We start from the raw sequence: 25,928 nt of genomic DNA, 5'->3' as shown, positions 1-25,928 counted from the left end.
CCTCAGGATATTCTGTGATTCTATGACTCTATACTTACTTCGATACATCAAGCAAGAAGTCATTCAGTTCAGTCTGCTTGGCAAGACCTCTGCACACCTGGAAGAACAGATCACATTATCATTTGTCCCAAGAGGTCACTGAAGTCAGAGCTAAACTGAAACTGAAGTTTTGGGGTCTATTCACTTAACTTGTATTAAACATTATAGCTCAAAGTTTTTAAATGTATTCCAGCACTGTATAAAATTAAAAGCTGGATTTGTGTGCTGGGCTTCAATCATAGCTGTCTAAAAGTTAACTAGCCTAGTAGGCAAAGCCTAACATCAGATCAGAACTCCCATGTTCTTCCCAGGCAAGAAGTTGGGCAGAATGAGCCTCCTGCTTTCGCCTGGAAGAACAGAAAGGGGAGGAATGAAAATGACCATTGAACAAGCTTTAATTAAGATTTCCATGTTTTGTTTTCTTATGTGTTAAAGATTCTTCATTAAAAACATTATTATAAAGTGACGTGCAGTTAAAACTGCACATGATTAGAATTCTATTAGTGTACAATAAACAAGGTCAGCATATTATTTCTGAATGTTCCAGGGTGAATGATCATCCTAAACAATGTCAAGGATTTCCAGCACTGCAGTGGTAAATATTAATCTATAAAGAAATGCAAGAAACTTTGCACAAGTCTAATGCAAGATGAATTAAAGACATCTTAAAAAAAAAAAAAAAAAAAAAGCAACAAAACTCCCTTCTGTAAGTTGACAGAAGGACCTATTTCAGCATCTTCTGTGAGCTGATGGGATAGGTTCAGTTTTGGTGTTACCATCTTCTATTAGCTGAAGGAACAAAACCTATTAGTAAAGCTGAATAGCAGCTATCAGCATGGAGCTTCATTAGACACCCAAATAAGAACAGCATGAAGCATTCTTAGTGGGAGTAGGACCATGAAGCAGCCAGCAAAGATGGCTTAAAGCAGCCTTAGCCAGAAATACCAAATAATTTAAACCTGATTAGTACAGGAGGAGGAAAGCAACCAGGTAGCCTAGCAGTTACTTAATTTCAAGAAAAAAAAACAAAATTTTTTTTTTTTCCATTTCTGATTTAGTAACTACTTACCTACTTCGGTAATGTTTCTTTTCATTAAAAATAAAAGGAATAATAGAAATACTTTTTATTAAATCATATGATCCATGGTTGCTAGGGAAGAGAATGAGCTCAATAAACACCAAAAAATGTTAGCATATTTTTTCCAGGATCTGGAAAGGAGCTTAAATCAATGATTCTCTAGTGATTCCACTTAAATTTGAACACATTCTATGGTCCAACCAATCAATCTCTGAAAGAAGAATTACACATTGAAAAAAATGAAAAACAACCCAAACTTACTTGTACTTGATGTATTGCTACTGAAGCCCATGCAAGATTTGCCGTTGCAACCTGAGGCAGAAGAGAAGGCATTCTCAAAAAATCTTGATAACGTCATATAAGTTACCTGATAATTTTTCCTATCCAGCTGGTAAGTGAATTAGACAAAGAGACAGAAATGATTTGCTGGAATACTGTTAGTTCATGAAAGTATCAGTATTCTCACAAGTGTTTCAGCATCAGTAAGGTGCATTCAGCCTCAATAGAACATTTCTCCTCTTTTGTGTCACAAAGATGCTTATCGATGCTTTAGAAATGGTATTATATTAAGAATAATCAGATCAGAGACAAAACACAAAAACAAAAATCTCACAAGTTGAGGACCTTAAAAATTACATTATGTACAGGTTGAGGACTTTAAAAAATACATTAGGTCTTTTTTTTTTTTTTTCCCTTTTTAAAGATATCTGCTACAGAAACAAAATATCCCTTAACATCTTTCTGGAGCTGTGTCTCTTCAGCCACAATTACTTCCAGCTTTATACAGGCACTGTCTCATTCATTTCAGTGACAGAAGAACCAGACTCGATCTCTCAGTGCAGGACGAGTACTTTTAAATATGACAGTTTCCAGGCAACATTTCAAGAAAACATCATGTGACCTGCAGTTAACTAAGCTGTGCTACTATACATGATCACCTGTCCTTGAAACATAGGAGCCTTATAGGAACATGAAAGACATAAGTACAAGAGCTCTGCTGCTGCATTCCGTCTCATCTACTTTTTTTTTTTTTTTTTAATAGAACACATTGTACAGATTTTATAAAAACCACTAACAGTATTCAAAGGCTTTCTGAAACTGAAAACAAAAGGATGATTTAGAATACTCAAAAGTGACCTTTAAATACTGTTTAACTTACAAATAAAATGCTTTTGTTTAGTAGTCAGTCTTTTACAAGCAAAATATTAATGAACTTCAGTTAAAGAAGGTATTTAGCATAAACAATAAAATATATAGTCTGAGACTATATAAATCGTAGATTGATTAATGTAATAGGAAATCAAAAAATAAATACACTGTGTGTAAGCAGCAGAAGTACAAGGCCTACGAAGCTGGTGCGAATGTCTTTCCTTTGCTGTGTGTATAGGCACACCAGCAGCACCATATTAATCAAGTACCCTACCATGACCTCTGTCTACTAGAGAAAAAACACCAGCTGAGACACTGAGGCTGAAGCCACATGTAGTGACTGCCAGGCTAATATACAAACATAATAACTTATGTTACAGAATACACAATTTTTCAAGAATACACTAATCTTTTTCTTTTTTTGTTGGGAGGACTAATTTTAATATCTAGTTTAGCACAGTTTCTGCTTTTTCTGTAGGAATAGTTACTCTTCAGTTCAGCTAACCCCAGAGAATTTCAGAGTAAATTATGAAAGGTGGGGGTCTCACCTCTTGGTGACTAAGACGGAAGGCTTCTTTGCCCCAGTGACGATAAAGCTCCAGGATACCAATCAGATCACCAATGGCAGTGACAATTGGTAAACAAAGAACAGATTGGATACGAGTCCCTGATTCCAGTCCAGTACCTTTGGGAAATCGCTCATCCTAGAAAATGTAAACATAGTCTGATAAAACATAAACGTTGTAACATTCATATAAAATATACACTGGTATTTTTCTCCTCTTCCTGACTGATCAAATCTGCTTGAAAATATGATTACTGATAAAATTCACTAAAAATTCTAACTCTCAGCATAATTGAAATATAGCTTTAAGACACATACTAATGAAATTCAACAAAAACATCTAATCTTCTCAGCAATAACTTATATACACAAATAAACACATTGATGCAAATTCAGAATTAGTTGTGATGTTAGGCTAAGCTTCAGGTTTACTTTTATAATATATTTTCTATAATCTGACAGGTAGGAAAACCAGCACTTTGCTGCTAATCCCAGTCTAGATTAAGAAAGAAAACAAAACAAACAAAGCTATAATCCTCAATTGACTCCTGATGAAAAAAAATGACAGTAAAGTCCTTCTTCTTCCCTTGCTTATGCATCCTGAATAAGTCTGTGCAAAATTTATAAGAATAAATGTTAAAAATAGCCTACTAGCTGGTATAAAAGGCCCAAATGAATAACTTTTTCTTGAAGTGGGAAATACCCAAAACATCATAACACCTCAGGTGGGAAAACTCACAAAGAGAAACTACCTGGATGTTATTGTCAGTGAGGCAATATCTAACCAGCCTGAAGTACGCCAGACACAGTTCTTTGATTCCTCACCAGTTCTTCCACCTGTTTCCTACCAGATGTTCACTGCAGATGCTGTGTAGAAAAACTCCCATTTCCTCAACCCAATAACACTGTGGTTGGGGATCCCCTCATTTCTCAAACAAGTAAGCTCTACCTTAATTATCAACATGACAACTAATTTCAATGACTATGAACAAATAACAGCCTCACACAACCTCAAAGGCAAAGGAGACTGGAAAGCACCTATATGTCTTCCACAGAAGAGGTCTGATGAGTTTGTGTGAGTCCAAAACTCACAGGAAGGCAAATAATGTATAGCCTTAGCAGAGGTTCATAACTTGGAACTCCACAGTGAAAGCAAGTTAACCTTTTTCTATTGGCACAACATGTTAGATGATCGCTACGGTCATCCAAAAAAGAAAAATAAAAAATAAAAAAAAAAAAAAGACTTCAAAGAAGAAAGTTCGTCTGGATTTCTGTTAATAATCTGATAATCTGACACTGTAAACCAGCAAGGAGTTCAAAACTCATCCCTAATAACTCCCCTGAATTTTATTAGGGATGCAAAATCAAAATATTCAACTTTCACAGACAAGCCCATCATTACATTAATTGGAAATTGCCTGTAACATCTTAGGCCCCATATGTTAAAGAATGAAAAAGCCTAGCAGCACATAAACACATTATAGTCCAGGTAAGTACCAATTGCTACTACATAGAAAGCAGCTTCTGCTTTTTTGTGTGTTTGTTTCTGTTCAAAGTGTTCTCTCATACAGTATAAGTTAACTGCTTATTTGGTGTAATTGTAGACTAGGGAGATAAGCTTTTCAAAACATGAAAAAGGACAGACATACAGATTGCCAGAAATCATCACAATATCTCATGAGGAGCATCTCAATTCTTTTTTTTTTAAAAAAAAAGGAGCAGGAATTTTGCTATCAGTTACATTAATGTGCCTTTGATGTAACTCTACTGATAATGCAAACATTCTGGCTTTACATTAATGTAAGTAGAGATCAAAATCCTGTCTAACAATCAGAATTCTGATTGACATTCTTGTCAGTACAAGTGAAGTGCTATAATTAAATCAGACTCTGATTGACTATGTGGAAGTCTATTTGTTTGGGACTGGCACAATAGAGTATTTCAAGACCACAGAATCACAGAATCACAGAATCGTAGGGGTTGGAAGGGACCTCCAGAGATCATCGAGTCCAACCCCCCTGCCAAAGCAGGATCCCTACACCAGGTCGCACAGGTAGGCGTCCAGGCGGGTCTTGAATATCTCCAGAGAAGGAGACTCCACAACCTCCCTGGGCAGCCTGTTCCACTGCTCCGTCACCCTCACCGTAAAGAAGTTCTTGCGCACATTGGTGCGGAACTTCCTATGCTCCAGCTTCTGGCCATTTCCCCTTGTCCTGTCTCCGCACACTGCTGAAAAGAGTCTGGCCTCGCCACTTTGCCCCCCACACCTTAGATATTTATAGACCTGGATCAGGTCCCCTCTCAGTCTTCTCTTCTCAAGGCTAAACAGACCCAGCTCACTTAGCCTTTCCTCATAAGGAGGAGGAGGTCCTCACCAGGGGGACGTGTTTTGACTGATGTGTTTATTTATCTTTCTAAGTGACTATGATACCATTACTTCCATTAATTGACAACAAAAATATGTTACAACACACACACACACACAAAATTTAGAAATGAATTGGATGTTCTGAATTTACTAGAGCAAGCTTAATCCAATCCAAACTTAAACTTATTTTCTCGGTAGCAAGAGAGATATAAATTATATCATTATACGTTCAGCTCAATAAACCTCAGCATCAAAATATTCATTCTAAGTTACATTCTTCTCATTAAAAAGAAGAAGCCTTTTACCCCCAGAATATCTTCTACTAACAACGTTTTTCTGGATCTGGCTACATAAGCAGATACTGTAGTGCCATGTGCAATGGGCCCTGCAGGAATGAGCCGTGGTTGTCCTTCTTTAGCTCCTGGTGGTGTAAATACACACAGACTCTAGTTAGAAGGAAAAAGAAAAAAAAAATGCAATTAGAGAGTATGGCTACATTTACTGGATATATATAAAACACTGTAGGATTTAATAAAGTAGATAACAGAGAAAAACAGCTTTTGTGCTTTTGACAATGGAAAGTACTTGGATAAGCTCCACATAACTCTTGCATATTCTTAGGAAATCCCACTCTAAATTTACCGTTCGGATAGTGAAAAACTCTTCTGCCAAAATCAGTCATCACATATATTAGTGTTGAATTGTGTTTTCTTTGAATGTCCTACATGGAGTCACAGAAAAATATTTCCTTATATAAGGTTTCTTTCTAGGATGTAGACTATTATTTATTTCAATACAAAATGTTCAGAAAGTACATATAATTTTAAAATTAAAACAAAACTAAGGAGTCTGTTAGTGACAGCTGTTATTAAAGTCACAAAACCACAAAAAAAAAAAAAAAAAAGCAAACTCCAATGAAATTAACAGAAAGAGTTCATTTTGCAGGCAAAAAGTTCCATCTTCTGTTTCATTTTTCCATGTCTAACTCTTTACAACTATCAGTTCTGAAGTTCTTGGCCTGTAGCACTGCAGAGTAACAGACACTCTTGAAGGTTTAAAGCAATTATCGCTGTCATACCCTTTTGAGTATAACAGAACCCTTTAAACAAAGATGTTCAGGCACATGAGGAATAAGAGACATGGCAAAGATTGCACAGTGTTACAGCAGTAGGGCTTGAATCTGTATTTCCAAAGGGATGTTTTCTTGTTCCACAAGAACAGGCTAAGTGTTTTCCATCCAGTTCTCCATTTGCTACTAATGCAATACAAATGGAAATTAAATTACCTTAACAAAAGAAAATAAAGCTGCCACATAGTATTTTAGCTCTGAAGTTTTAGCATACTTTTATTTCGTACTTCTCATGTAGTGAAAAAGAAAGATTTATTTTTTTTCTTTCATTGAGTAGCTCTACTGAACATGTATTGAACACGCTCTATTTTGATGGTTTCCATTAAGGTAGGAAATCTTGAAGTTTTCTGTTTATACTGATGCCAAAATTCAAGCTTATTCTTAAAATCTATTTCCACTCATAGCTTCATTAAAGAGTGGATTTTAACAGCCCTCATGTAAATACCATTCTGGCTGGCAAACCCCACTGTTGCTACTACTAAGAAGTAATGTTTTGAACAGGCATCCTTCCATAGGAAAAAGCATATGGAGACCATTTCATATATACTGATTAAAAGAGTTTTGCAGAAGCAATTCCAATTCTGCCTCACAGGAAAAACAAAACAAAACAAACAAAAAAAACTGGTAAAGTGTCAGAGATAAAAACCTCTTCCCAGTATCTAGTGGATTCTATGAGGCTGCTGCTTATGGTGATGGACTTTTCTCCCATCTTTAAATGTAGTTAGACAAGAGGACACTGGAAGAGGACACTAACACCAGAAATTGTCCATTCAATGTCTGAAACACAGAGCACGCAAGGTCCTTCCTTTCATTCTGTGATGTCACAAATTGTTCCAATTGGGTTCAAAATCTTCAAAATGATTCCTTTCCTTCTAGTTTAATCTCTTAATTCATTTAGATAAAGTCTTCATCAAAAAAAAAATCAGTTCTTGTTTTTGACTGATGCTGTAGTGTATAAAAAGTGACTATTTTTGTAATGCAAGGAGCTTTAGCCATCATTTGTGATCTCTGTAGTAGTTTCTAAAAATTAAACTTCACTAGTTTCAGCTGAAGACAATCTTCTGATGGGAATTAAATATTTTTAGTTATAGACCTTAAAAAAAAGGATAATTATACTGTTACTAGCCATAAATTTGATATCACCAGGCTTTGGAATTTTACTTTTGTTTCTGAAGCTGTTTTCTGTCTTTCTTCAATCAGAACCAACTTCAATTAGTTTTATGATGGTAGTATTTTATAAAATGATTACATATTATAAATGATTATATATTAGATAGCGCACAAGATTCTTAAAACAAACACGCAAAACACAAAAAAATCCAAAACAAATGACAATTAGAAAGAAAGTTCAACCACTGAACACAGACAAATGTAACATAACTCATCCTTTCATATTTCATAGGCATTTCTGGTGTATGCAATACATTATCATCTCTATTTTAAATGCTAATACATTAACAAGTCTTCCAGTCTACAAACAATACATAACAGCATATACTGTAACCTGTTCATGAAGGATATTAACAGTGTTCCCAATTGCAAGTAAAACACAGCAAATTTGGCTTTCAGAAATGTAACAAAACTAGTAAATAACCAATTAGACACAGCATCATGGCCCTTAATGCTCTTTCCTAATCCCATGTACTTATTCTGTTGAAATTATGATGAAATTTATCTTCAATGTCTGTACTATGGTTGAAAAAAACCCTAAATATTCCTCACTTGCAACAGCTAAGAACATACACAAGAAGCAATGCTGTTGTTCATCTTGTCATGCTATCATACTGTGGCCTTGCAGTTCTTTTTTTATGGTGAAAATATAACACTTAGCAGAGGCAGCAGATTAAAATCACAGTGAAATAAAGGTTGAGGAGAAGCCACCCCAGTATCCTAACAGAATACCATCAGCTTCTCCTCACAGATGTTCCTTCAGTTTTAAGTACCCAAAATTTTCAGGTGTTTTCAGTCTTTGGATCCTCTGATAAAGAGGATCCTCTTCATCCTTTGGATGAAGGGATAAACAATCCTATTCTTCTGGTGACTGTTGGGGTGTATCCTTGGTAATCCAGCAGAACACCAAATCCCAATCCATAAAGGCTATACAGCATTCAACTAGCTACATAAAGTTTGTTAGGGCTGGATCTGAAGTGCAAACACGTTTACCATTTCCCAAACTGCTGTTTTTCTTCTTTCTAAAAGTAATTCTTATAACAAAAAACTAATCATTAACTGATTTTACTAAAATATTTTTACAGCAAAGACATCTCAATAAGTCCCAGGTTTAATGAACAGAATTAGGGTTAAAGTACATACACCATAGGCATTTCATTAACAAACTGCTTTGGAGGTAAGGGCAACTTCCACAGTGAGTTTTGTGGATAAAACTGGCCCTGAAAATGCTTAATGGAAAGTGATTTAATATTGAATTGACATTAAGTGAAAGCCTTAATACTACAGCATTACTATATGGCATGACGCTTGGGAAAAAATAAAGCACATTATAGAGAAAGGGGCATTAAACAAGTTGACATTAAGTGTGCATTATGGTATTTGCAGCTCACATCTCTTTCTCTTCAGTGATAGTAACAGGTTTTTGTTCTTGGTAAAGGATGTGACAGTCTACACATGCAAAACCACACAATTTAATGCTGAATGTAATTGCAAGCAAGTATTAAGGCTTTTCCTTCAGGACAATTTTTTGCAGAAGCAAAACATACTGCAATAAGAAATAATGACAAGAAAACAAACAAATCAATCAAAATTAATTTGGAAGGCATTCACAATCAAAAAGCTTGTATTTGCAAACTAGCTAAACTGATGTAGTAACCCAATCATAGCATGCTAAAATGTTAGAGGTATAAGCAAATATGGAACAACACAAATGCAGCAATTCTACTGTGCATGAAGCACACAAGAGGGAAAAAAAAAAAGTGGCAATTACCTCAATTTTTATGAAAACTTCTTATGTTCTTCTATAAAGCTAAAAGTGTACTTGAGAAAAGGTTTCAATTTTTAAACCATATAATATATAAATATATTGGGAAAAAACACACATGTTAGATAATTGTACTTCCATGCTGCAGAACAACTACTAGTTGTTCTATTTTTACAGTTTGCATCCTTTTAAATGCTGTTACTTTCTAACTACATTTCATTTCTGGTAACTCTCCAATTGTTCCTTCAGTGAGAAACACAAAACTAATATGTGAAAAGTTACAGTAGTTCACTGACAAAGAAAACTAAGATGACTCACCTCTCCTCCAACCTCTCTGCTTTAAGGGATGGTCAGCAAGGATTGTTCTGAAAGATGTTTGTTCAAACAGCTCTCAGAAGACATCCAAGAATGAAGACACCCGAGCTTTCAGAAGCAACACACTATAATGCTTCAGTACAGACACAACTGGGGAAGCTCACTAATGTCAACTCAAGCCACCTACTTTGTGCTCTATATACCATAATGATAGAGATGATTTTCCTCCTTCCTGTTTTACCCAGGCATATCTTCACCACTCAACTTTCTTTCCTTCAGATTCAACAATGCCAGTTCTTCCACTTTCTGACCATTCTCACTGCACTCTTTTGGAGTCTCTCCAGTTCCTCCATTTTTCAAATAAAGTGCAGCGCTTAAACTAAACGTATTATTCCACGATCATTGGGAACTCTAATACTTCTCTACAAACACATCTGCAGCCCTTCCCAATTTCATGCCATATGCAAATTTAATAAGCTCACATTCTCTGTGCATCCATGGTATAATAAATATATTGAGCAAAACCAGATTCCAGGATAAATCCTTGATAATTTGTAAAAAATGGAGGTTGATGACCCTGCCTGTGGCAGGGGGGTTGAAACTTGATGATCCTTAGGGTATGTTCCAACCCAAGCCATTCTATGATTCTATCAAAATGCCCCTGCACTGTGACTGGGAGCCACAAATAACTAGTCTTTGTATAGATTCACATTCTACCTAAGGTATTTTCATCATGACCATTTTACCAATCTGTCCACCTGAATAGTAAATGAAATGGGACCAAACATTCATTCAGCTATATCTTGATAGTTACCTATCTTACTTTGCTCCAGTTGGATAATTTATCAATGCAAAATTAAACTGTAAAACTGTAATTCATCAACAGCTTTTTCTCTCTGGCACATAGGAAAGGAACAGATTTCTTCCACTAAAAAGATTACATGATAACAGAAGTAACTCAAGGACAGAGATTATAGTTTTCTGAATTGCCTGGCATCTAGAAGAGTTTCATCTAGAAATATATTTAAAAGACTCAAATTTCAGAGATGTCTACACATTTAAAATAATGTACATCAGGTTGGCACAAAACTTGAAACAGCAAAAAAGTAGATGCTTTTTGCTTGATTCTTAGTAATTCACCTCATAAATCCACTAGGTGGCACTGCGCATCAAGCAGCAGCAATTTTCAGTAGCAACAGAAATTGTAGACTAGCTTAATATTATACACCCTGAAGCACAGAGTGTTTGCGCACATTTGTGGCCTCACATAATTTCTTACAACAAAGCTACCAGAAATTCCTATCTGAAGCAAGGATGATCTGCTTGTCAGCACAATTTTCAGTTTCAGGAGCTAAGCAGCACTCCAAAGATTTAGTGAAAGCTACTTTAAGCGTACACCTTCTAAATTTGAACAGCTTTGCATACAAACCAACAGGATCATGAGGTGAACTCCTCATACAAATAATGACTATAAACAAGAATCTGAATCATCTGAAGAATGAGATAACAATACATTAGAAACTCTTTGTTAAGCATTTTAGAAATAGATAGATGTTAGTTTACAGGCTTCAATCCATGCACAACTTGTATGGTACTTAGGCACATCATCAAATACTACAAATTTTAATAAATCCTTCAAGGCGTGTTTAAAGATGATGTTTAATTAAGGTCATAAGATGAGAATTATGAACTGTATTTTCAACCCCATAAGAAACAAAACAAAAAAACTAAGTAATGTCCTTTCTTTAAGAGTTGTGGAACATTCCTGTTTGATGTGGAAGTGTTTCCAGTCTCCAAGTCTATCGTATTTGCAAAATAAATCTTGTCTACTTTAAGCTTGCTTTATTTGCATAACCACACTAAGTCATGGACAAAGATATTTTTTTAAGAGTACATCTACACTGCACAATGTAGTACATAGAAAGTTCATGAACCAGAAGTCACTAGTGAGCATAGTTCTGCTCAGATCCCTTTCCTACAGTGATGAAGCCTGTGTATTTTGCACCACATTCAGCTGGATGTATATTATATAACAAAACAGATTTTGAAACACAAGGTGACTTTATGGGTGAGCTGGACAAGAGAAAGGTACTAACCTCCTTGAGGGCAATCATTTCAAAAGAAGACTCGTATAATTAGCAATCATCTGTACCATCAGTAGAATCATACTATCCCTTAGAATGCATAAGTAATTAGAACAAACAGAAAGTCACCGATACTACTGAACTGGTCGTGCTGGTGACCAACTCTAAGTAATATGTGCATAATTAAATGCACTCTAATGAGTAATTAGTACAGCACCTTCCATTTCAAGTAAATTCACCCAGCTAAAGACCCCAAAGGCATTTGGTCCAACTCATCACCCAGAAATTTCCATGTCTGTTGTTATCTGACTCGTGGTACTTTTCCATGTCCTTCAACAGACAGGAAGAAAACAAAGCTATACTGAAATTTTGCATGTGCAAGTATTTTAACAAACTCCTCAAAGTCCTGTTGAATTCTGCAGGGTGCTTTCAACACCGGCAACAAGACACCCTGTCCTGTTAAACGGTAAAGGAACCCTTTCTAAAACATCTTAAAAGGCAAATGTATCACCTTTGCAAAATGAGAATGCCAAGCTTATCTTCACATTGAACAAGTGCTTTCAGCTCTAATACACTAAGTTAGGGAAGTGCTGTCCACAACAAAAATCATACCAGGAAAGCTTTACAATGAATACTTAATAAATCACAATAAAAACAAACAAAACAAAAAATAAACAAATAAAAGAGTTACAATGATAGGGCAATTATCTTCTTATTTTGTCATGAAGAAATAACAGCTTCATACAGTACTGCACACACTATGCAGTAATTATCAGTTTGCTTTCATTCTGTAAAAGCCTAGAATTTCTATGAGAAAAAGTTATCTTTTATCCTAACGAAACTCACTATTTAATCTACGTTAAATGTAGTTATGCAAAACTCGTTTAGCAAGAATGTTCCTTAGCTGAGATTAAAATGTCAAAATTATTGAGGATGGATTTCTTTAAGCAGGCACCAGTGTAGCCACACATATTTACAGTGAGAGCTGAAATTATGTAGATTTAATGCTTCAGCTTCAGATTTGATCCCAGGTTCCCCTACCAAATAGTGAGAACAAATATCACTAAACTTTACAAACCACTTGTGTGAATGTTGGTATTTACTTATTATCAAGGTTCCTCCATTCTGACACGAACTTCCCATAATACCTCATTCCCAGAAATTTTTTATTTATTTATTTTTTTTTGAAAGCATGGTGAAAATAACTGTTACATCAAGTCTACAAGTAGATATACGTATATTTTCCAAAGGGGAAAAAAAAAAAAAAAAAAGAAGTTGAATTTGGGAAATTTAAATCTCAAATCAAACATCAAAAAATTAAGGAACCATTTCCCATTTCCCACCATGTGTCCATAAGTGTCCACAAGTAGCTTTACTTTGTCTACACTAACTACAGATTTTATAACTTTCTAAATAAAATAATTAACTTCATCTTAAAGAATTAGTCCTTTTCTGCCATTTACACTGTGCAGAATCCTTTTGTTCTCATTTAGCAAAGACTTATTAAATAAATATTGCCAGTACTTGCTGACTGATGGTTAATCTCTTTGACATACCCTTTAAATTAAATATTCAAGAGACAAAGATAAGCAAATGACAACTTCTTACACAAAATAGCCTAATGCATAACCATTCAGTTACATACTACAAGCATGGGTCTGGCCCTAAGCCCACTAATGTGAATGGAAAATCTCACGCTAACATCAAAGGACTTAGGATCAGTCCCCATAATAACTACATGAGGAACATTCCATTTTGGGAGATGTAGTTACATAGCAGTGGTTAATATATTCAGTGTATTTTTTCAGAGGCTGGAACTTCTTAACTTTTTGCAGAAAAGATTTATAATGGGAGGCAGATACATTCAACTGCTTGATAGAGAAAAAAAAAAAAAAAAAAAAGGAGGAAAGAGAAGGGGATGAGAAGAAAAGCAGATGGTCTGAAAGCACCCAGGTCCCCAAAGTATGTGAAGATTGGGGAGATCAGTTATGCCATACAAACCTAATACAAAAAATCTCACTGTAATAGGTCTCAAGCTGTAAAGTCAGTTTACTATAATCATTTACAAAGTGCTTAGGGAGATGAACCTCTTGCTCAGCTGGCATGCAACTACTACCCCTGAAGCTGGTCAGATCTGCGCATTCAGAACAGATGACTGCAATTCTTGCAAGTTCCCTCTATTTGCACCAGGTAGAATGTATTTGGTGACAGTTTTCATCATCTCCCACTCATGAAAGCAAACGCTGGCACCGACAAATGAGAACAAAACATTGCATTCACAAAAGATGAACACATCACTTAAATTACGTCTCTTAGTGCAAAAGTTATTAAAAATGTGTGCTATTTACATACTTACTAAATTCAGAGAAAAAGCAATTTATAAATAATAAAATTGGTTACCTTTATCACATTAAAGAAACATTGAAAGGAAAATATGCAAAATCCATTTCCCTTTTTCTTTTTGCTTAAATTCATGTATGGGCCTTCCTTCACCTGCTTCAAATCAGATGGTTGTTTTGAACAAGTTATAAAGTATTCTCAGGCAAGGCTCAAATCACCTGCAGGTTTCTACATCTTCATGTTTTATTATTATTTCAAAAATGGCATTATTTCCCTTTTTCTTAGTGCATTTATTTCACAATGAGCAAAGAAAACTGGCTAATGAACTATACAAAAATAAACTAGTTGTGTAATGTAAGGAAACAAAAGCAACGAGAAAAGTGTTTTCCTCTCTAATAATTTTCACTTAGAAAAGTATAATTTGTTTCTTGAACCAATGAGAGATTAAACGTTTCTGACAAATTGTGATTTTTAAATAGATGCAGCTCAATTAAGTATAAACTGCATTTCCATCTCTGTAGCCATTCAAAGTAACTAAAAATACTGTACAATGTTAACTGTACAAATTGATCGGGATACTAAAAAAAAAAAAAAGGAGTGCAAAACAGTATTGGACACACTGTTATTCAAATTTTTACATCAGATATTCATCTCCCTTACAAATTTTAAATGTACAATTTATGTCACACTAATCAACATCTATACCTAAGATTTATGTCATCTCATGATCAAGTTCCTTCTAGCAGTTATCAGAAGAACTGATACCATTTCAAATAAAACAGAAAGATATCTGGATGGAAAGAACAGGTTATGCTGAGAGCAAATTCATATTATGATCTTTGTTTGTTAAAGATAATAATGGAGCCAAATCACAAGCAAAGTTGCTACAGACAGAGTAATAACACTAGCATTCTACTAACATAGCATTCCACTGCCAAATCTTCAGAAAAAAACAAAGAAAAAGGAAGAAAAAAAGTGCCAAGACACTAAATGTGGGAACTGGAAACATTACCACCATGTTAAATAAACTTTCATTTTGCAGGAAAAATAAATAAACAAACCAACCCAATGAAGAGCTAACATTCAGCACTTAGGCAATATTTCCTGCTAAATGAGGTAAATATAAAATCAAAATATCATTGTAAAACTGGAAAATGCACTTGTAACTGTACAGAAAAGCAGTATCTAAATCCAGAATACTTACATTATTGCATTCTCCCAGGAAATATAGTGCAAATCCATCAGCTTTCGTAGCTGCCAAAGCAATAATATAATAAATAAATTTACTCAGAGTGGGAATCAAATTTATAGAAATTCTCTGAAGTGAAACCACAGATTCAACTCTATTAAGGACAACCGTAAACATTTCTGAATATGAAAGTCCATCACCATGTCCTTTGAAAATTCCAAGACTCTTTCAAAGTTAGAGGTACAGAACAATACTTATTCTCACCACTGCAATGTACTATGTTCTGAAAGATTAATAGAAACAACAATGCATCATACTCTTATTCTAAGGCCTAATGCCTATAAATTCAAATTGGTTCATACGACAGTATAGAAGTAAGAACATACATTTATAATATGACCAGGCAGATAAGATTATAATTTCCATGAGGAAAATAAATACTGCGTGGAGATGGTAAACTATTTTTGTCCTTGCCTTAAGACAAAAAAGTATGGGAAAATAAAATGCTGCAAATATTGCCATAAAAATGTGTTTCATAACAAACTGTTTCTATTTTCTGCACCTGTCCCATTCCAAAAACAGCAACACACCAGAATTTTTGTACTTGCCTGATTTTTGCTAAATTCACATTGCTGTATGAAACAGGGTAAAGTTGAATTCCTTAACCTTTAAAAAACTGAAAGTCAATGAACTATTATAAGTTACAGCTGAAATGAAAACTATGAATCAGAAGAGAGTATAGGAAGTCAGTGTTTTTTACACTGTTTTACACAGTAGCCTCAATACTTAGAGTCTAAGTAACCTTTCTTTTCAACAGCTAATAACCATTCTACCCAGTAAATGTACTTCTCTGATACCATACTTTAATGAACGAACACAAGAATCTGTTCAGTACATTTCATGGGAGCAATTACACTTCTGTATCATCAAATCAGTTGGATTTGTGCATTTTTTTGACAGAAGGAAAAAAATCTACTCTGTTGTTACTTATTGTCAGCTGTGTGACATCTGAGAGTTCATGGCATGGTGGTTTGGATTTAAATTTTAAATCCCTCAGCTGTGGCATATAAGCATATTAAGCAATACAGTAAAAAACCACTGTAGAGGAAATATTAAAAAATCTCATGTGCTTTAGAAAAGAAAAAAAAAAAAATTAAAGATAAGTCGACTCTTCCAGTTTGTTGCTTGTGGTGTATTAACAAAACTCAGTTCTGATTTGCTGTGAGCTGGGCATCAATATTCAAAAAGCCACTAAAGCAAGGCCAGTAAACAGAAGTGGCCTTTTTGAAACTTCATGTACAGAAGAGAGAACAATTATCCCTCATTACAAAACAACAAAATATCCATGATGGGGAAATTCTTCTGAAGAGTTGCTTGAAACCTACTACACTATATAAATGTACCAATCCTTTCTATTGAAGTCTCAGTACAACCACTATGGTTAGAAAAAAACAACAAACTACCAAATAACACATTTTTACTGGGGATGTTTTCTTTTTTCTTTTAACTCTTGATCACATGTAGTATTCATTTTTATATATATATACTAGAAATACTATTTAAATCAGATAGAAAAAAAAATGCTTAAAAACTGAATTTGAAGTGATGATGTCCTCTTTCTATACATCTCAATTTTGTTTGAAAAAGGATTTAAGTATGCAGTGATATTACTGATAATTTTTTTTTTTAACTTTTAATACTGATCTTTAAACACCATCATAACCAGAATAATCTATAATTTGGTTCATTTAACAGGATGATTTAATTTTGCAACAGGCTGCAGAGCTCTCTCCAAAGAAGAACCTCACTCAGATGTAGTAAGGGATCCAATGAGGTACAGAAGCTGAAGTCCATACTGAGACAACATCCAAGATACACACTATACCTGTCTTTACTAATTAACATTTGTAACAAATATACTGTGCACTGATGCTAAGGAACAGATCAGACATGTCAGATTCTGTGTCTTACCTATTTTAATGATGCTGCTCAGTTCATACAAAAGCAGTTGGTTATCTCCTCCTGTATCCAGGCGCTGCTCTATGTAGCTGTTCAATTCATACACTACACCTTGCATGTTCGTATCCTGATACTAGTGAAGCAAAGATAAGAAAAACATTTTAGAATAATTCATTTTGCAGTTTTTAACACACAAATTCATTAAAAATTATAAGTTGAGATTTCAATACCAAGTCAACCTTAACTATCCTAATGCAGATACCTAGAGAACTGGGTCATTGCTGAGTTAAGAAGCATTCCACTTTCTGCTCCATTTGTTTAAACCATACTAAGTAAACCACTGAACAATTAGCAATTGCCTAAACTTGGTCAAAGTTACATGACAATGTGTCAAGAAGAAACTCAGAGATGCAACAATTAGGAAGCAAGCAACCTTCAGCTCCTTTCTTTGAAGCTCATACTCCACCAGGAAAGGAGGCAACTAGGTACATTTGCCAGCATCTTCCATGTGAAATTCATTAAGCAAATGTTCAAAATGTGCAGAGCACCAGAGCTCTGAGGTGGTAGCTCAAGCAGATCCATCTTTGAAATATAGAAGCACCAGACTGAAGGACAGAAATCATAAGAGTTAAAACCATGCTAGACGCTGTGGCCTAACAGGCATTTGTTTCAATGGAAGGTGGCAGACACAGACCCAGAGATAACAAAACAACTAGAATATTTAGATGGGTGCAATGAAACAGCAGCATGTGCTAGAATTTCACATGAAAGGAGATGTAGTCTCCCCATAGGGGCCGAGGCGCATTTAGTTATTCAGTTCCTCAGTCCTGAGGGGCTGATAAAACTGGCAGCAAATGTGCATGTGTAGCATGACAGCATCACAAACAATAATTTCACAGAAAGCAATACTTGGCAGTAAGTACAGATTCAGTATACTGCCCAAAACTGGTAATGTGGTGACTAAAGAAAGTAATATGGTCGATTACTTATTGAACTCAGTGAAGCAGTACATTTTATCACTCAAACAAAAATGAAGCTAGTGATATTTAGATTAGATTTAAATATTTAGGATTAATGTTGCTTGAAAGACTAAGAATTATCCTTCTGCTCATTCTGCTCATTAGAGTCAGATGTGTTGAGAGCAGACTAATCTAAGTAGTACTACAAAAATATGCAACAAAAGTTCACAGAAGCACCCATCATCTACCCATTGCTTCCACTTTCACTTGCACATATTTCTGTCTGCTTCATATTTCCATAGATCTTCTCTGTCTGTATCTTCATGTGCAGGCAATCCTCACTGGTGGACTAGATATATAACTTACACAGCACGTTCTGTGATATATTTTTTGCTTTCATCAATTTCTACTTACAGCACACTGTGTCATGATTACAGAGCCTATAGATGTATATTTAGGATACACTTGGCTTCTTCATTTCAAACCAAACCACAAGAAAAAAATCAACAAAGCGCATGCTGGATAATGCCAGTTCCTGACTCCTTAAAATTAAGGAGATTTTAATCCTGACCTAAAAATGGCTCCTGAGCACATACAACCTCTGCTGTGACCCCTTCTTAACACATGGTGTTGTATTAATCTATTGCTCCAGATGGACATACTGGAACATTTGAGACCAAGCAAGTCGTATAACATGCCAAACACTTAATTCTCTCCATAAATTGATGAGATTATTATAATTTTTGACAGCAATAAGGTCACACTGCATACATGTAGTTAATGCTTGGCTAAGTCTTGAGTTTATAACACAGATTGCCATTACCATTATTAGCTCAGTATGGCAGCTGGCAAGCTTCCATCTGTAACTGACTGTCCTCTGCTGTGTCCTGTATTTACTATCATATAGTTCTTAAGAGGAAGAAAACAATAGCTTAGTTTCATGAGAGTGGAATTTTTATGAACAGCTTTATACTTATGATATAGCTGTAAATAGCCATGCAACAGGAAAGTGGCTAATGTAAGTCTCTTCCACTCATATATGTTAACCTACATCCACAAAAGTATGTGTAGACACATATCCTAAAAGAAGGCAGTTGTCAAGCACGTATGCACAAAACCTTTATTATGTGGGAAAATGCCTTCTCAGAACTTGGAATTGAATACTTCTCACCTGTGATATACATTCAGGATTTAAATCTTCAAAGGTTAAAACTAGTACAACGGAAAGTATCATCAAAATGAGTCCACTGGCATAATACCAATTTTCACCATAATCAAGCAGCAGAGCTGCGTGCATAGCAATTACATAATAAGCTCTTTGCCCTTTATCCACACCTCTGCAACATATGATAGTAAACATTTTGAATGCAGGGCAAACCACTGCATGCATTCATGTTACTGAAAGATGGAAGCCTCATACTCGTACACGCATTTGTAATATGGCAGATTTCTATTACTGATAATCCAAGAATCCACAACAAGTCAGATGAAGAAATTTGGTCTAGATTCACAATTAAGTAATTCTACAACTTAGAATAATCACCAGCAAGGAATTGTTTCGTAATACTGTAAAATATCCTTGATTTTTCTAACAGAGGAGTAGAATAGATTTTTCTTTTTTTTTTTTTTTGGCATTTCAGAATGGATAACCACAAAATCTTTGGTTGAAAAGCCACAATCCTCTTTATGAAACCGTATTTTTAAACACGGAGTAAGTCATAAGCAAACCACAGCACAACCACTATTCAATGCAGATGCTAACATATACTTTAGGAAAGCACTCCCTAAAAAAATAATTAGGTAAAAATCAGCACATTCAGTGAAAAAAACATATGTATTTGTCATCAAAAAAATCAGTTCCTTAATGTATGACTGTAGCTTATTTTTCATTTAAAACATTATTAATATTCATTTTAATTAATCAATTCTGTCATTGTTGATTTCCTTCTCAGATTCTGTCTACGCATTTTTTGTATATTTACTGAAAAATTCTGAATTTTAGTGGTGTTATATTAAAATAATTTAAGTGAACTAGAAAATGGTTTGACACTACCACACCACTATGATATTGGTACCATCATATTACTAGTACTGCGTAATAGGAAAAAGCCTAATAATTAATAAGGGAAATCTGTTACAGATAAACATATTCAAAATGTATAAACACAAAAGGAGAGAGGCTGAGAATCATAAAATTTCTTGCATGAAAGGTAATACTGAAATATCAGAAAATGAAATGAATTTAACACATTCTCTCTGAACATCTGCCATTAAAAATGCAAGCATGCAGTATAATACATAAAGAAAATTTTATCAAACTTCAATGAAGATTAATCTACATGTTTTCATGCTTATAGGGAACTTGTGCCAGGGGCATTTTATGATGCTGCTGAGAAGAAAAAGCCCTTCTGCTGCAACAAAAATACTTCATTAATAGAGCACAGGGTCAGTAAGTGCAATTATAATCCATACGTTTATCTGATTTCTATGTAACTTCCTCAATTATTCTCTGAGTAACAAGAAGAAATTGCTCTACAATAATTATTTCTACACATACTACTGAATACTTTTTCCAAATTAGCAACTGCTAACTCTTGCAGTAGAAATATATCCTTTTACAGACTGCATAGTTTATCACAGTACCATAGGCTAAGAGGAATAAGAACAAATGAACAGCTGGATGTACTTTGGGGATGGAGAATGGCACTGGATTAGGAGACGAAAAAAACTGTGAAAGCCACAACACATGAGGGAGAAATTGATCACAGCCAGAAACACTACTTTTGATTTTGTTTATTTCTTGTTTGTAATTTAGACATCTTGGGCTGGCTTCAGAGTATTTCAGAGAGGATCACAAGAGCTGTTTGTCAATTGATGCAGAAGGCTTCTATCTGACCATGCGCGTCTGAGAATCAGAGTGTACTGATTTCTGAGGGGTGGCTGTGAAGTCCCATTTTGCTGTGTACTCAACAGTTGGGAAGGATAGCAAGATATTCCTGTTTTGCCCAGGAATTGGGAGAACATGCTGAGCTGCCATACCAGTATGCCTTGACTTCTGGGAAAGCAAGAATCAACTCTTGGTCAAGCAAACATTTCCTTGAACATTGTCTATGTTCCAGCTGGAAGAATTCATATTATACATGTGTCCATGGCTACCGTATCAATTTGCAAGGCTCTCTAGAGGTGCCATAGAACCCTCATGATCAATGGGCCTTGGATACTCTGTCCCAATACACTTTTAACTGAGGTCATGAATCTGAATTTCAATTAGAAATAATTCCTGGAATAGGGTTAGGACCTATTGAGACAATCAGTGACTCAGTAGTTGTTGAAGGATTCTAAATCACTAAGCATAAAAGATGTTCCTGAGCTTGTTTGTATGTAGGCCTGAGAATTTAAAATGCCTACATGCTCTTTGATAACACAGGTAACATCTCAGATAACCAGCTAAAAATCACAGTCACAGAATGGTCAGGGTTGGAAGGACCTCAAGGATTATGAATCTCCAACCCCTCTGCCACATGCAGGGCCACCAACCTCCATACTTAATACTGGACCAGGATGCCCAGGACCCCATCCAATCTGGCCTTGGGAAAAAAATAAAAATAAAAATAAAAATAAAAATAAAAATAAAAATAAAAATAAAAATAAAAATAAAAATAAAAATAAAAATAAAAATAAAAATAAAAAATAAAAATAAAAATAAAAATAAAAATAAAAATAATAAAAGAAATCAACAAACCACCTGAATTAAATACAGCTTCAGGACTTGCAGAATCTACACAGTGCTTCATCCAAAACAATGTCCCAAAGCAAGATTTCACCACAAACATCTAAACTGGGAGATCTGAAATGTGACAAGAACCTGTATCCAAACTTCTTCAATCTTTTCTTTAAACTGATAGCTATTCCCTTTCTCTGCGAAGTATACCATAGAAACTAAGCAGCTGGTAAGCCCAGAACAACATCTCCTGATAAACTGCATCAAAGTTTTCTTTCCCATAATACTGAAGTCTCAACAACAGAAGAGTCATCAGAGAGCTAAGACACAATTTAAAAGATTAACTGGAAAAATTTCAAATAAAAAATCCATTCATACACAGTTCTAATGATCTGAACGCTTGCTTGACATTTGACTGAGATGTCAATCTAAACTACTTTATGCTAGATATGTTCATACTGCACCAGAAGTATTAAGAGAGTTCTTACATATAAAAATTCTCAATGCCATTGCTACCCGCTTTATTAAAAGAAGAAAAAAAAAATCCTAACACCATCACTGTTGTACTTTTTGAAGCAGAAGAGCTGCAGTCACACAAATGAATAAATAAGCTATGTGATGCCTTTTGCTGAAATGCATCAATTTTCCCTTGCTTTCATGTAGCTTTATGGAAATTAAATATATATTAAAAAAAAAGACAAAAAAAAAACCCACACAAATCCACAGTCAACATCTTGACTTAACAACCTCACTCTATCTAATTTTCCAGTTGCCTTCACAACATAGATCCCTAAACTACTTCAGAGAAGGTCATTAATGCTCAGTTACTGTAGATTTTTAAAAGAACCATAATATCAGTTAAGTAATTTTGGGACCATTTGTTTATTTGTCCTTGCAATAAATGTATTTTTAACCTCAATCATATTCTTGCCTCCACGCCTCTTTTATAAAAAAAAATAAAAAAAATAAAAATATGAGAAAATAAATACTGGTTGTATTTTAGATATAGTATTTTTACTGCATTTCTGATGACTAACTTGTATAATGAAAGAAGAAACTGTAGGAAAAGCCAAAATATTTAATTAAATAAACTAATAAAGGTGGGAAAGTGACACAATTTTATTCAGTTTATTGTAATATGCATGGAGGTTAGGTGGCATACGCCTTTGATATATATGTTTATACGTACAGTCAGCTCCTACAGGCTTCTTCTTTCACACACTGCAAAATTTTTCATTGTTTAGGTGCTCTAAGAGCTAGTTCACATCTTGTACAGAAACTGGTATTTCTCCTTTTGGGCATGGATAATGGAGATAACTGTCCCAAAAACATTGAAAATACATCAACACTGCACAATGAGGTCCAGAAATCGTTAAAAAAAAAAAGGAGATAAGAAAATCACAGAAAGGGAATAAAATAGATTGTTTTCTTTGGGGTAGAAATGCTGACCCAAAGATGTTAAATCCTCAGACTGAAAAATGAAAGAAGAACGTGGCAAGTTTAAAGGACAGAAATCATCTTCAAAAATCACACAACTTGGAGAGAATGCTTAGCAAAATGTCTCAGCTCCAAAAAATCAGGAGACGTAACTAGGATTGGCAAGAGTAACTACTTTGTTTAAACTTGGACATTGGAAAGCAAGAAGTTGTAAAGAGCAGACTTAGCTGAAGAGATTAATTTTAATACTTGTACATTGCCTGAGAGAAAGCTGCTTCTACACGCATTTGTCTGACGTCTATTCTTCTTGTTTTGACTGGAGAGGACATGGGTTATAACTTGCTCTGTAAATAGAGTTCGGCATTGCAGCAACACAGACAGGTATTTATGTATTGTTTGTTCACACATCAAACACTGCTCACAACAAAACCAAAAAGGGGAAAACACAAAATGGCAGTTGGTGAGACAGGCCCTGTTATTACGGCTAAAGATGCAAAGCAGCTCTCACTCTGCACAGAAAAGGTTCACAGGTTTTGAAGGCACACATTTACAAGCTCACTAGACATAGTAAGAATTTTCCTATCTGAAACTACTTGAATAGCCCACATTTGCAGGGATCTCATTCAAATCCTTCCATCAGCTTCTTCCCTGTTATCAAACAGCAACAATGAAATAAATTGCTTCACTAGTAATAGAAAAAACACGTAATGAAAAAAAAAAGCAAAGGCTTGACTTATAAGAGCAGAACATTATGAATATATAGAAGTACCCATATTATTAATTGTAAGGCTCATAAAACTGCACAAATATCTTAATTATATCACCTCCCCATATTATATAATAAAACAGCATAATGTCAATTAACAGCTTCATTTTAACTTGACAAGGCTGAACAACACTCCTATACTTAAAAATCTTTTTATAAAATCACATTCCCTCCTAAGAGTTGACTTGCAAGCACTCTAAAAACATTCTGTACAAAATTAAAAATAAACTTCCTCATTTTCCTACCACTGTTGTTCATCACTACCACAGTATCTGCAAGACTTTATTTATAAAATAAATCAGCTTATACAAGCATCTTCTTCTTGTGTCAATGGGTGCAATGCCATTTGCATCATTCCTAAAGGCTGAGTGTTCGTTCTAGTTCTCTCAACTTCTTAATTAATTTGTTGCAGTATTCAGTTCTGGGACAGTAGAACAAGATTTAAATATCCAGCCTTTGATAAGGAAATACTACAAAGAATGAGCTTGCTTTGCCATATATTTAATAAGGAAATACTACAAAGAATGAACTCTCTCTGCCAATGTGTCATAAAACATCAAATTTTTGTTATCAGTTGCACTGTGGAGATACATGCAATTACTGAAACTATTTACTGAAAACAAGCTTGCTAATTCTGTAACTGTCAGTGACACGCTGTGCTGGGTGCTAGCTGGTGCCAAGGCAGCTGCCATAAGCTCCAAGTCCAAAAAGGGGAAAGGAGAGGATTAAAGTATTATTCCTGTTTCCAAGAATAAAGTACTGTAAATGAGCTAGTCACTTGCTAGGTAATAATTTTCTGGTGTTTATATGGCAAACCTGCAAAGTGAATTGCTGTTGGCATCACCAGAGTTTACAAAGCTTAGGTACTGCCAAAATGCAGCTTCACTAGAAGAACTGTTCAAGTAAACATGGAATGGAAAGTCATTAAGTAAAATGAACAACAGCTAATTTCATTGTGATCGTATCAGGAACACGAAGTGTTTTTCTTTAAATTTTGTAATCTGAGGTACAAAAGAACACACAGTGATCATGGGAAAATTAACAGCACATAGAACAAAATCCTGGCTATAGTTCATGTAGGAATGGAGTAACTTTTGCCAACTCAAAAGAATAACATGTCTCCTGTGCACACTGTTTTCACTAATACTGTCAAAGGAATGTATCTTAAGTCTAGGCATACATGAGCACATCTGCATTTAGTGCCCAAAATCACATTCCTTTACTTTTCTTTTCTTTAGCAGATAAAACAGGGAAACCAAGTTTTCTTAATTAAAATAGCTCATATTTGGTTTTCTTTCTACCCAAAAATCTACTTCTGTAGCTAGGACAGCATCAGCCAGCACACATCTGCACAGTAAGTTAGCAGACGATATTCAGCATTTCCAAGGAAGTTCTCAATTGTTACATCACGTCAAAAGGGGATTCTCTCCCCACTTATATATATTTCATAAACACTGGAATCTGTCATAGAAAGAAAAGTTCACAGGTTCACCGTTTGGTCACAGATGCTCACAAGCTATTTTGTAACCAGATTTTTCTTCCCCACAAATGCAGCCCACAGGAATCACAAAACTGATATTTTTTCTCTTTCACCTCACTGGTGTTCAGAACCTCTAGAACAATCCTGTGAACCTGCACGTTTCTAACAAAAAAGAGTGAGTTTTTTGGGGAGAGAAAAATATAAATTTAATAATTAGATGCATTTAATGAAAAACATCTTCCCTCAATTTAATTCTATTGTCCTATGTAAGCACAACAAAATAAGGGACCAAAGAAGCTACCAAAGTAACAGTATATAACTACAAATATTTTAGTATTTTTATTGAAAGATTGAGGGGAGGGGGAAAACACAGCTATGCAAAGCATACACTTTCAGTATATTTCTACCCTTTCTA

General features: G+C 34.9%; 1 protein-coding gene across 1 annotated transcript in view; it reads right to left on the bottom strand.

Annotated features, from left to right (window-relative positions):
* Window positions 1-25,928, bottom strand: part of PDE10A (phosphodiesterase 10A) — a 153,375-nt gene that overhangs the window by 31,342 nt on the left and 96,105 nt on the right. The window contains exons 4-9 of the mRNA XM_031612842.2: window positions 17,163-17,283; window positions 15,207-15,256; window positions 5,505-5,645; window positions 2,815-2,970; window positions 1,379-1,429; window positions 39-97 (exon numbers count right to left, since the gene is read on the bottom strand). Of these exons, the coding sequence (XP_031468702.1) occupies window positions 39-97; window positions 1,379-1,429; window positions 2,815-2,970; window positions 5,505-5,645; window positions 15,207-15,256; window positions 17,163-17,283 (578 nt within the window). The remainder of the gene's footprint in view (window positions 1-38; window positions 98-1,378; window positions 1,430-2,814; window positions 2,971-5,504; window positions 5,646-15,206; window positions 15,257-17,162; window positions 17,284-25,928) is intronic.

Source organism: Phasianus colchicus, chromosome 2 (assembly GCF_987193195.1).
Source record: "Phasianus colchicus chromosome 2, bPhaCol1.hap1.1, whole genome shotgun sequence".
Classification (NCBI taxonomy): domain Eukaryota; kingdom Metazoa; phylum Chordata; class Aves; order Galliformes; family Phasianidae; genus Phasianus; species Phasianus colchicus.
Note: the sequence above shows the minus strand (reverse complement) of the source record. Positions and strands in the feature narration are given on the sequence as shown.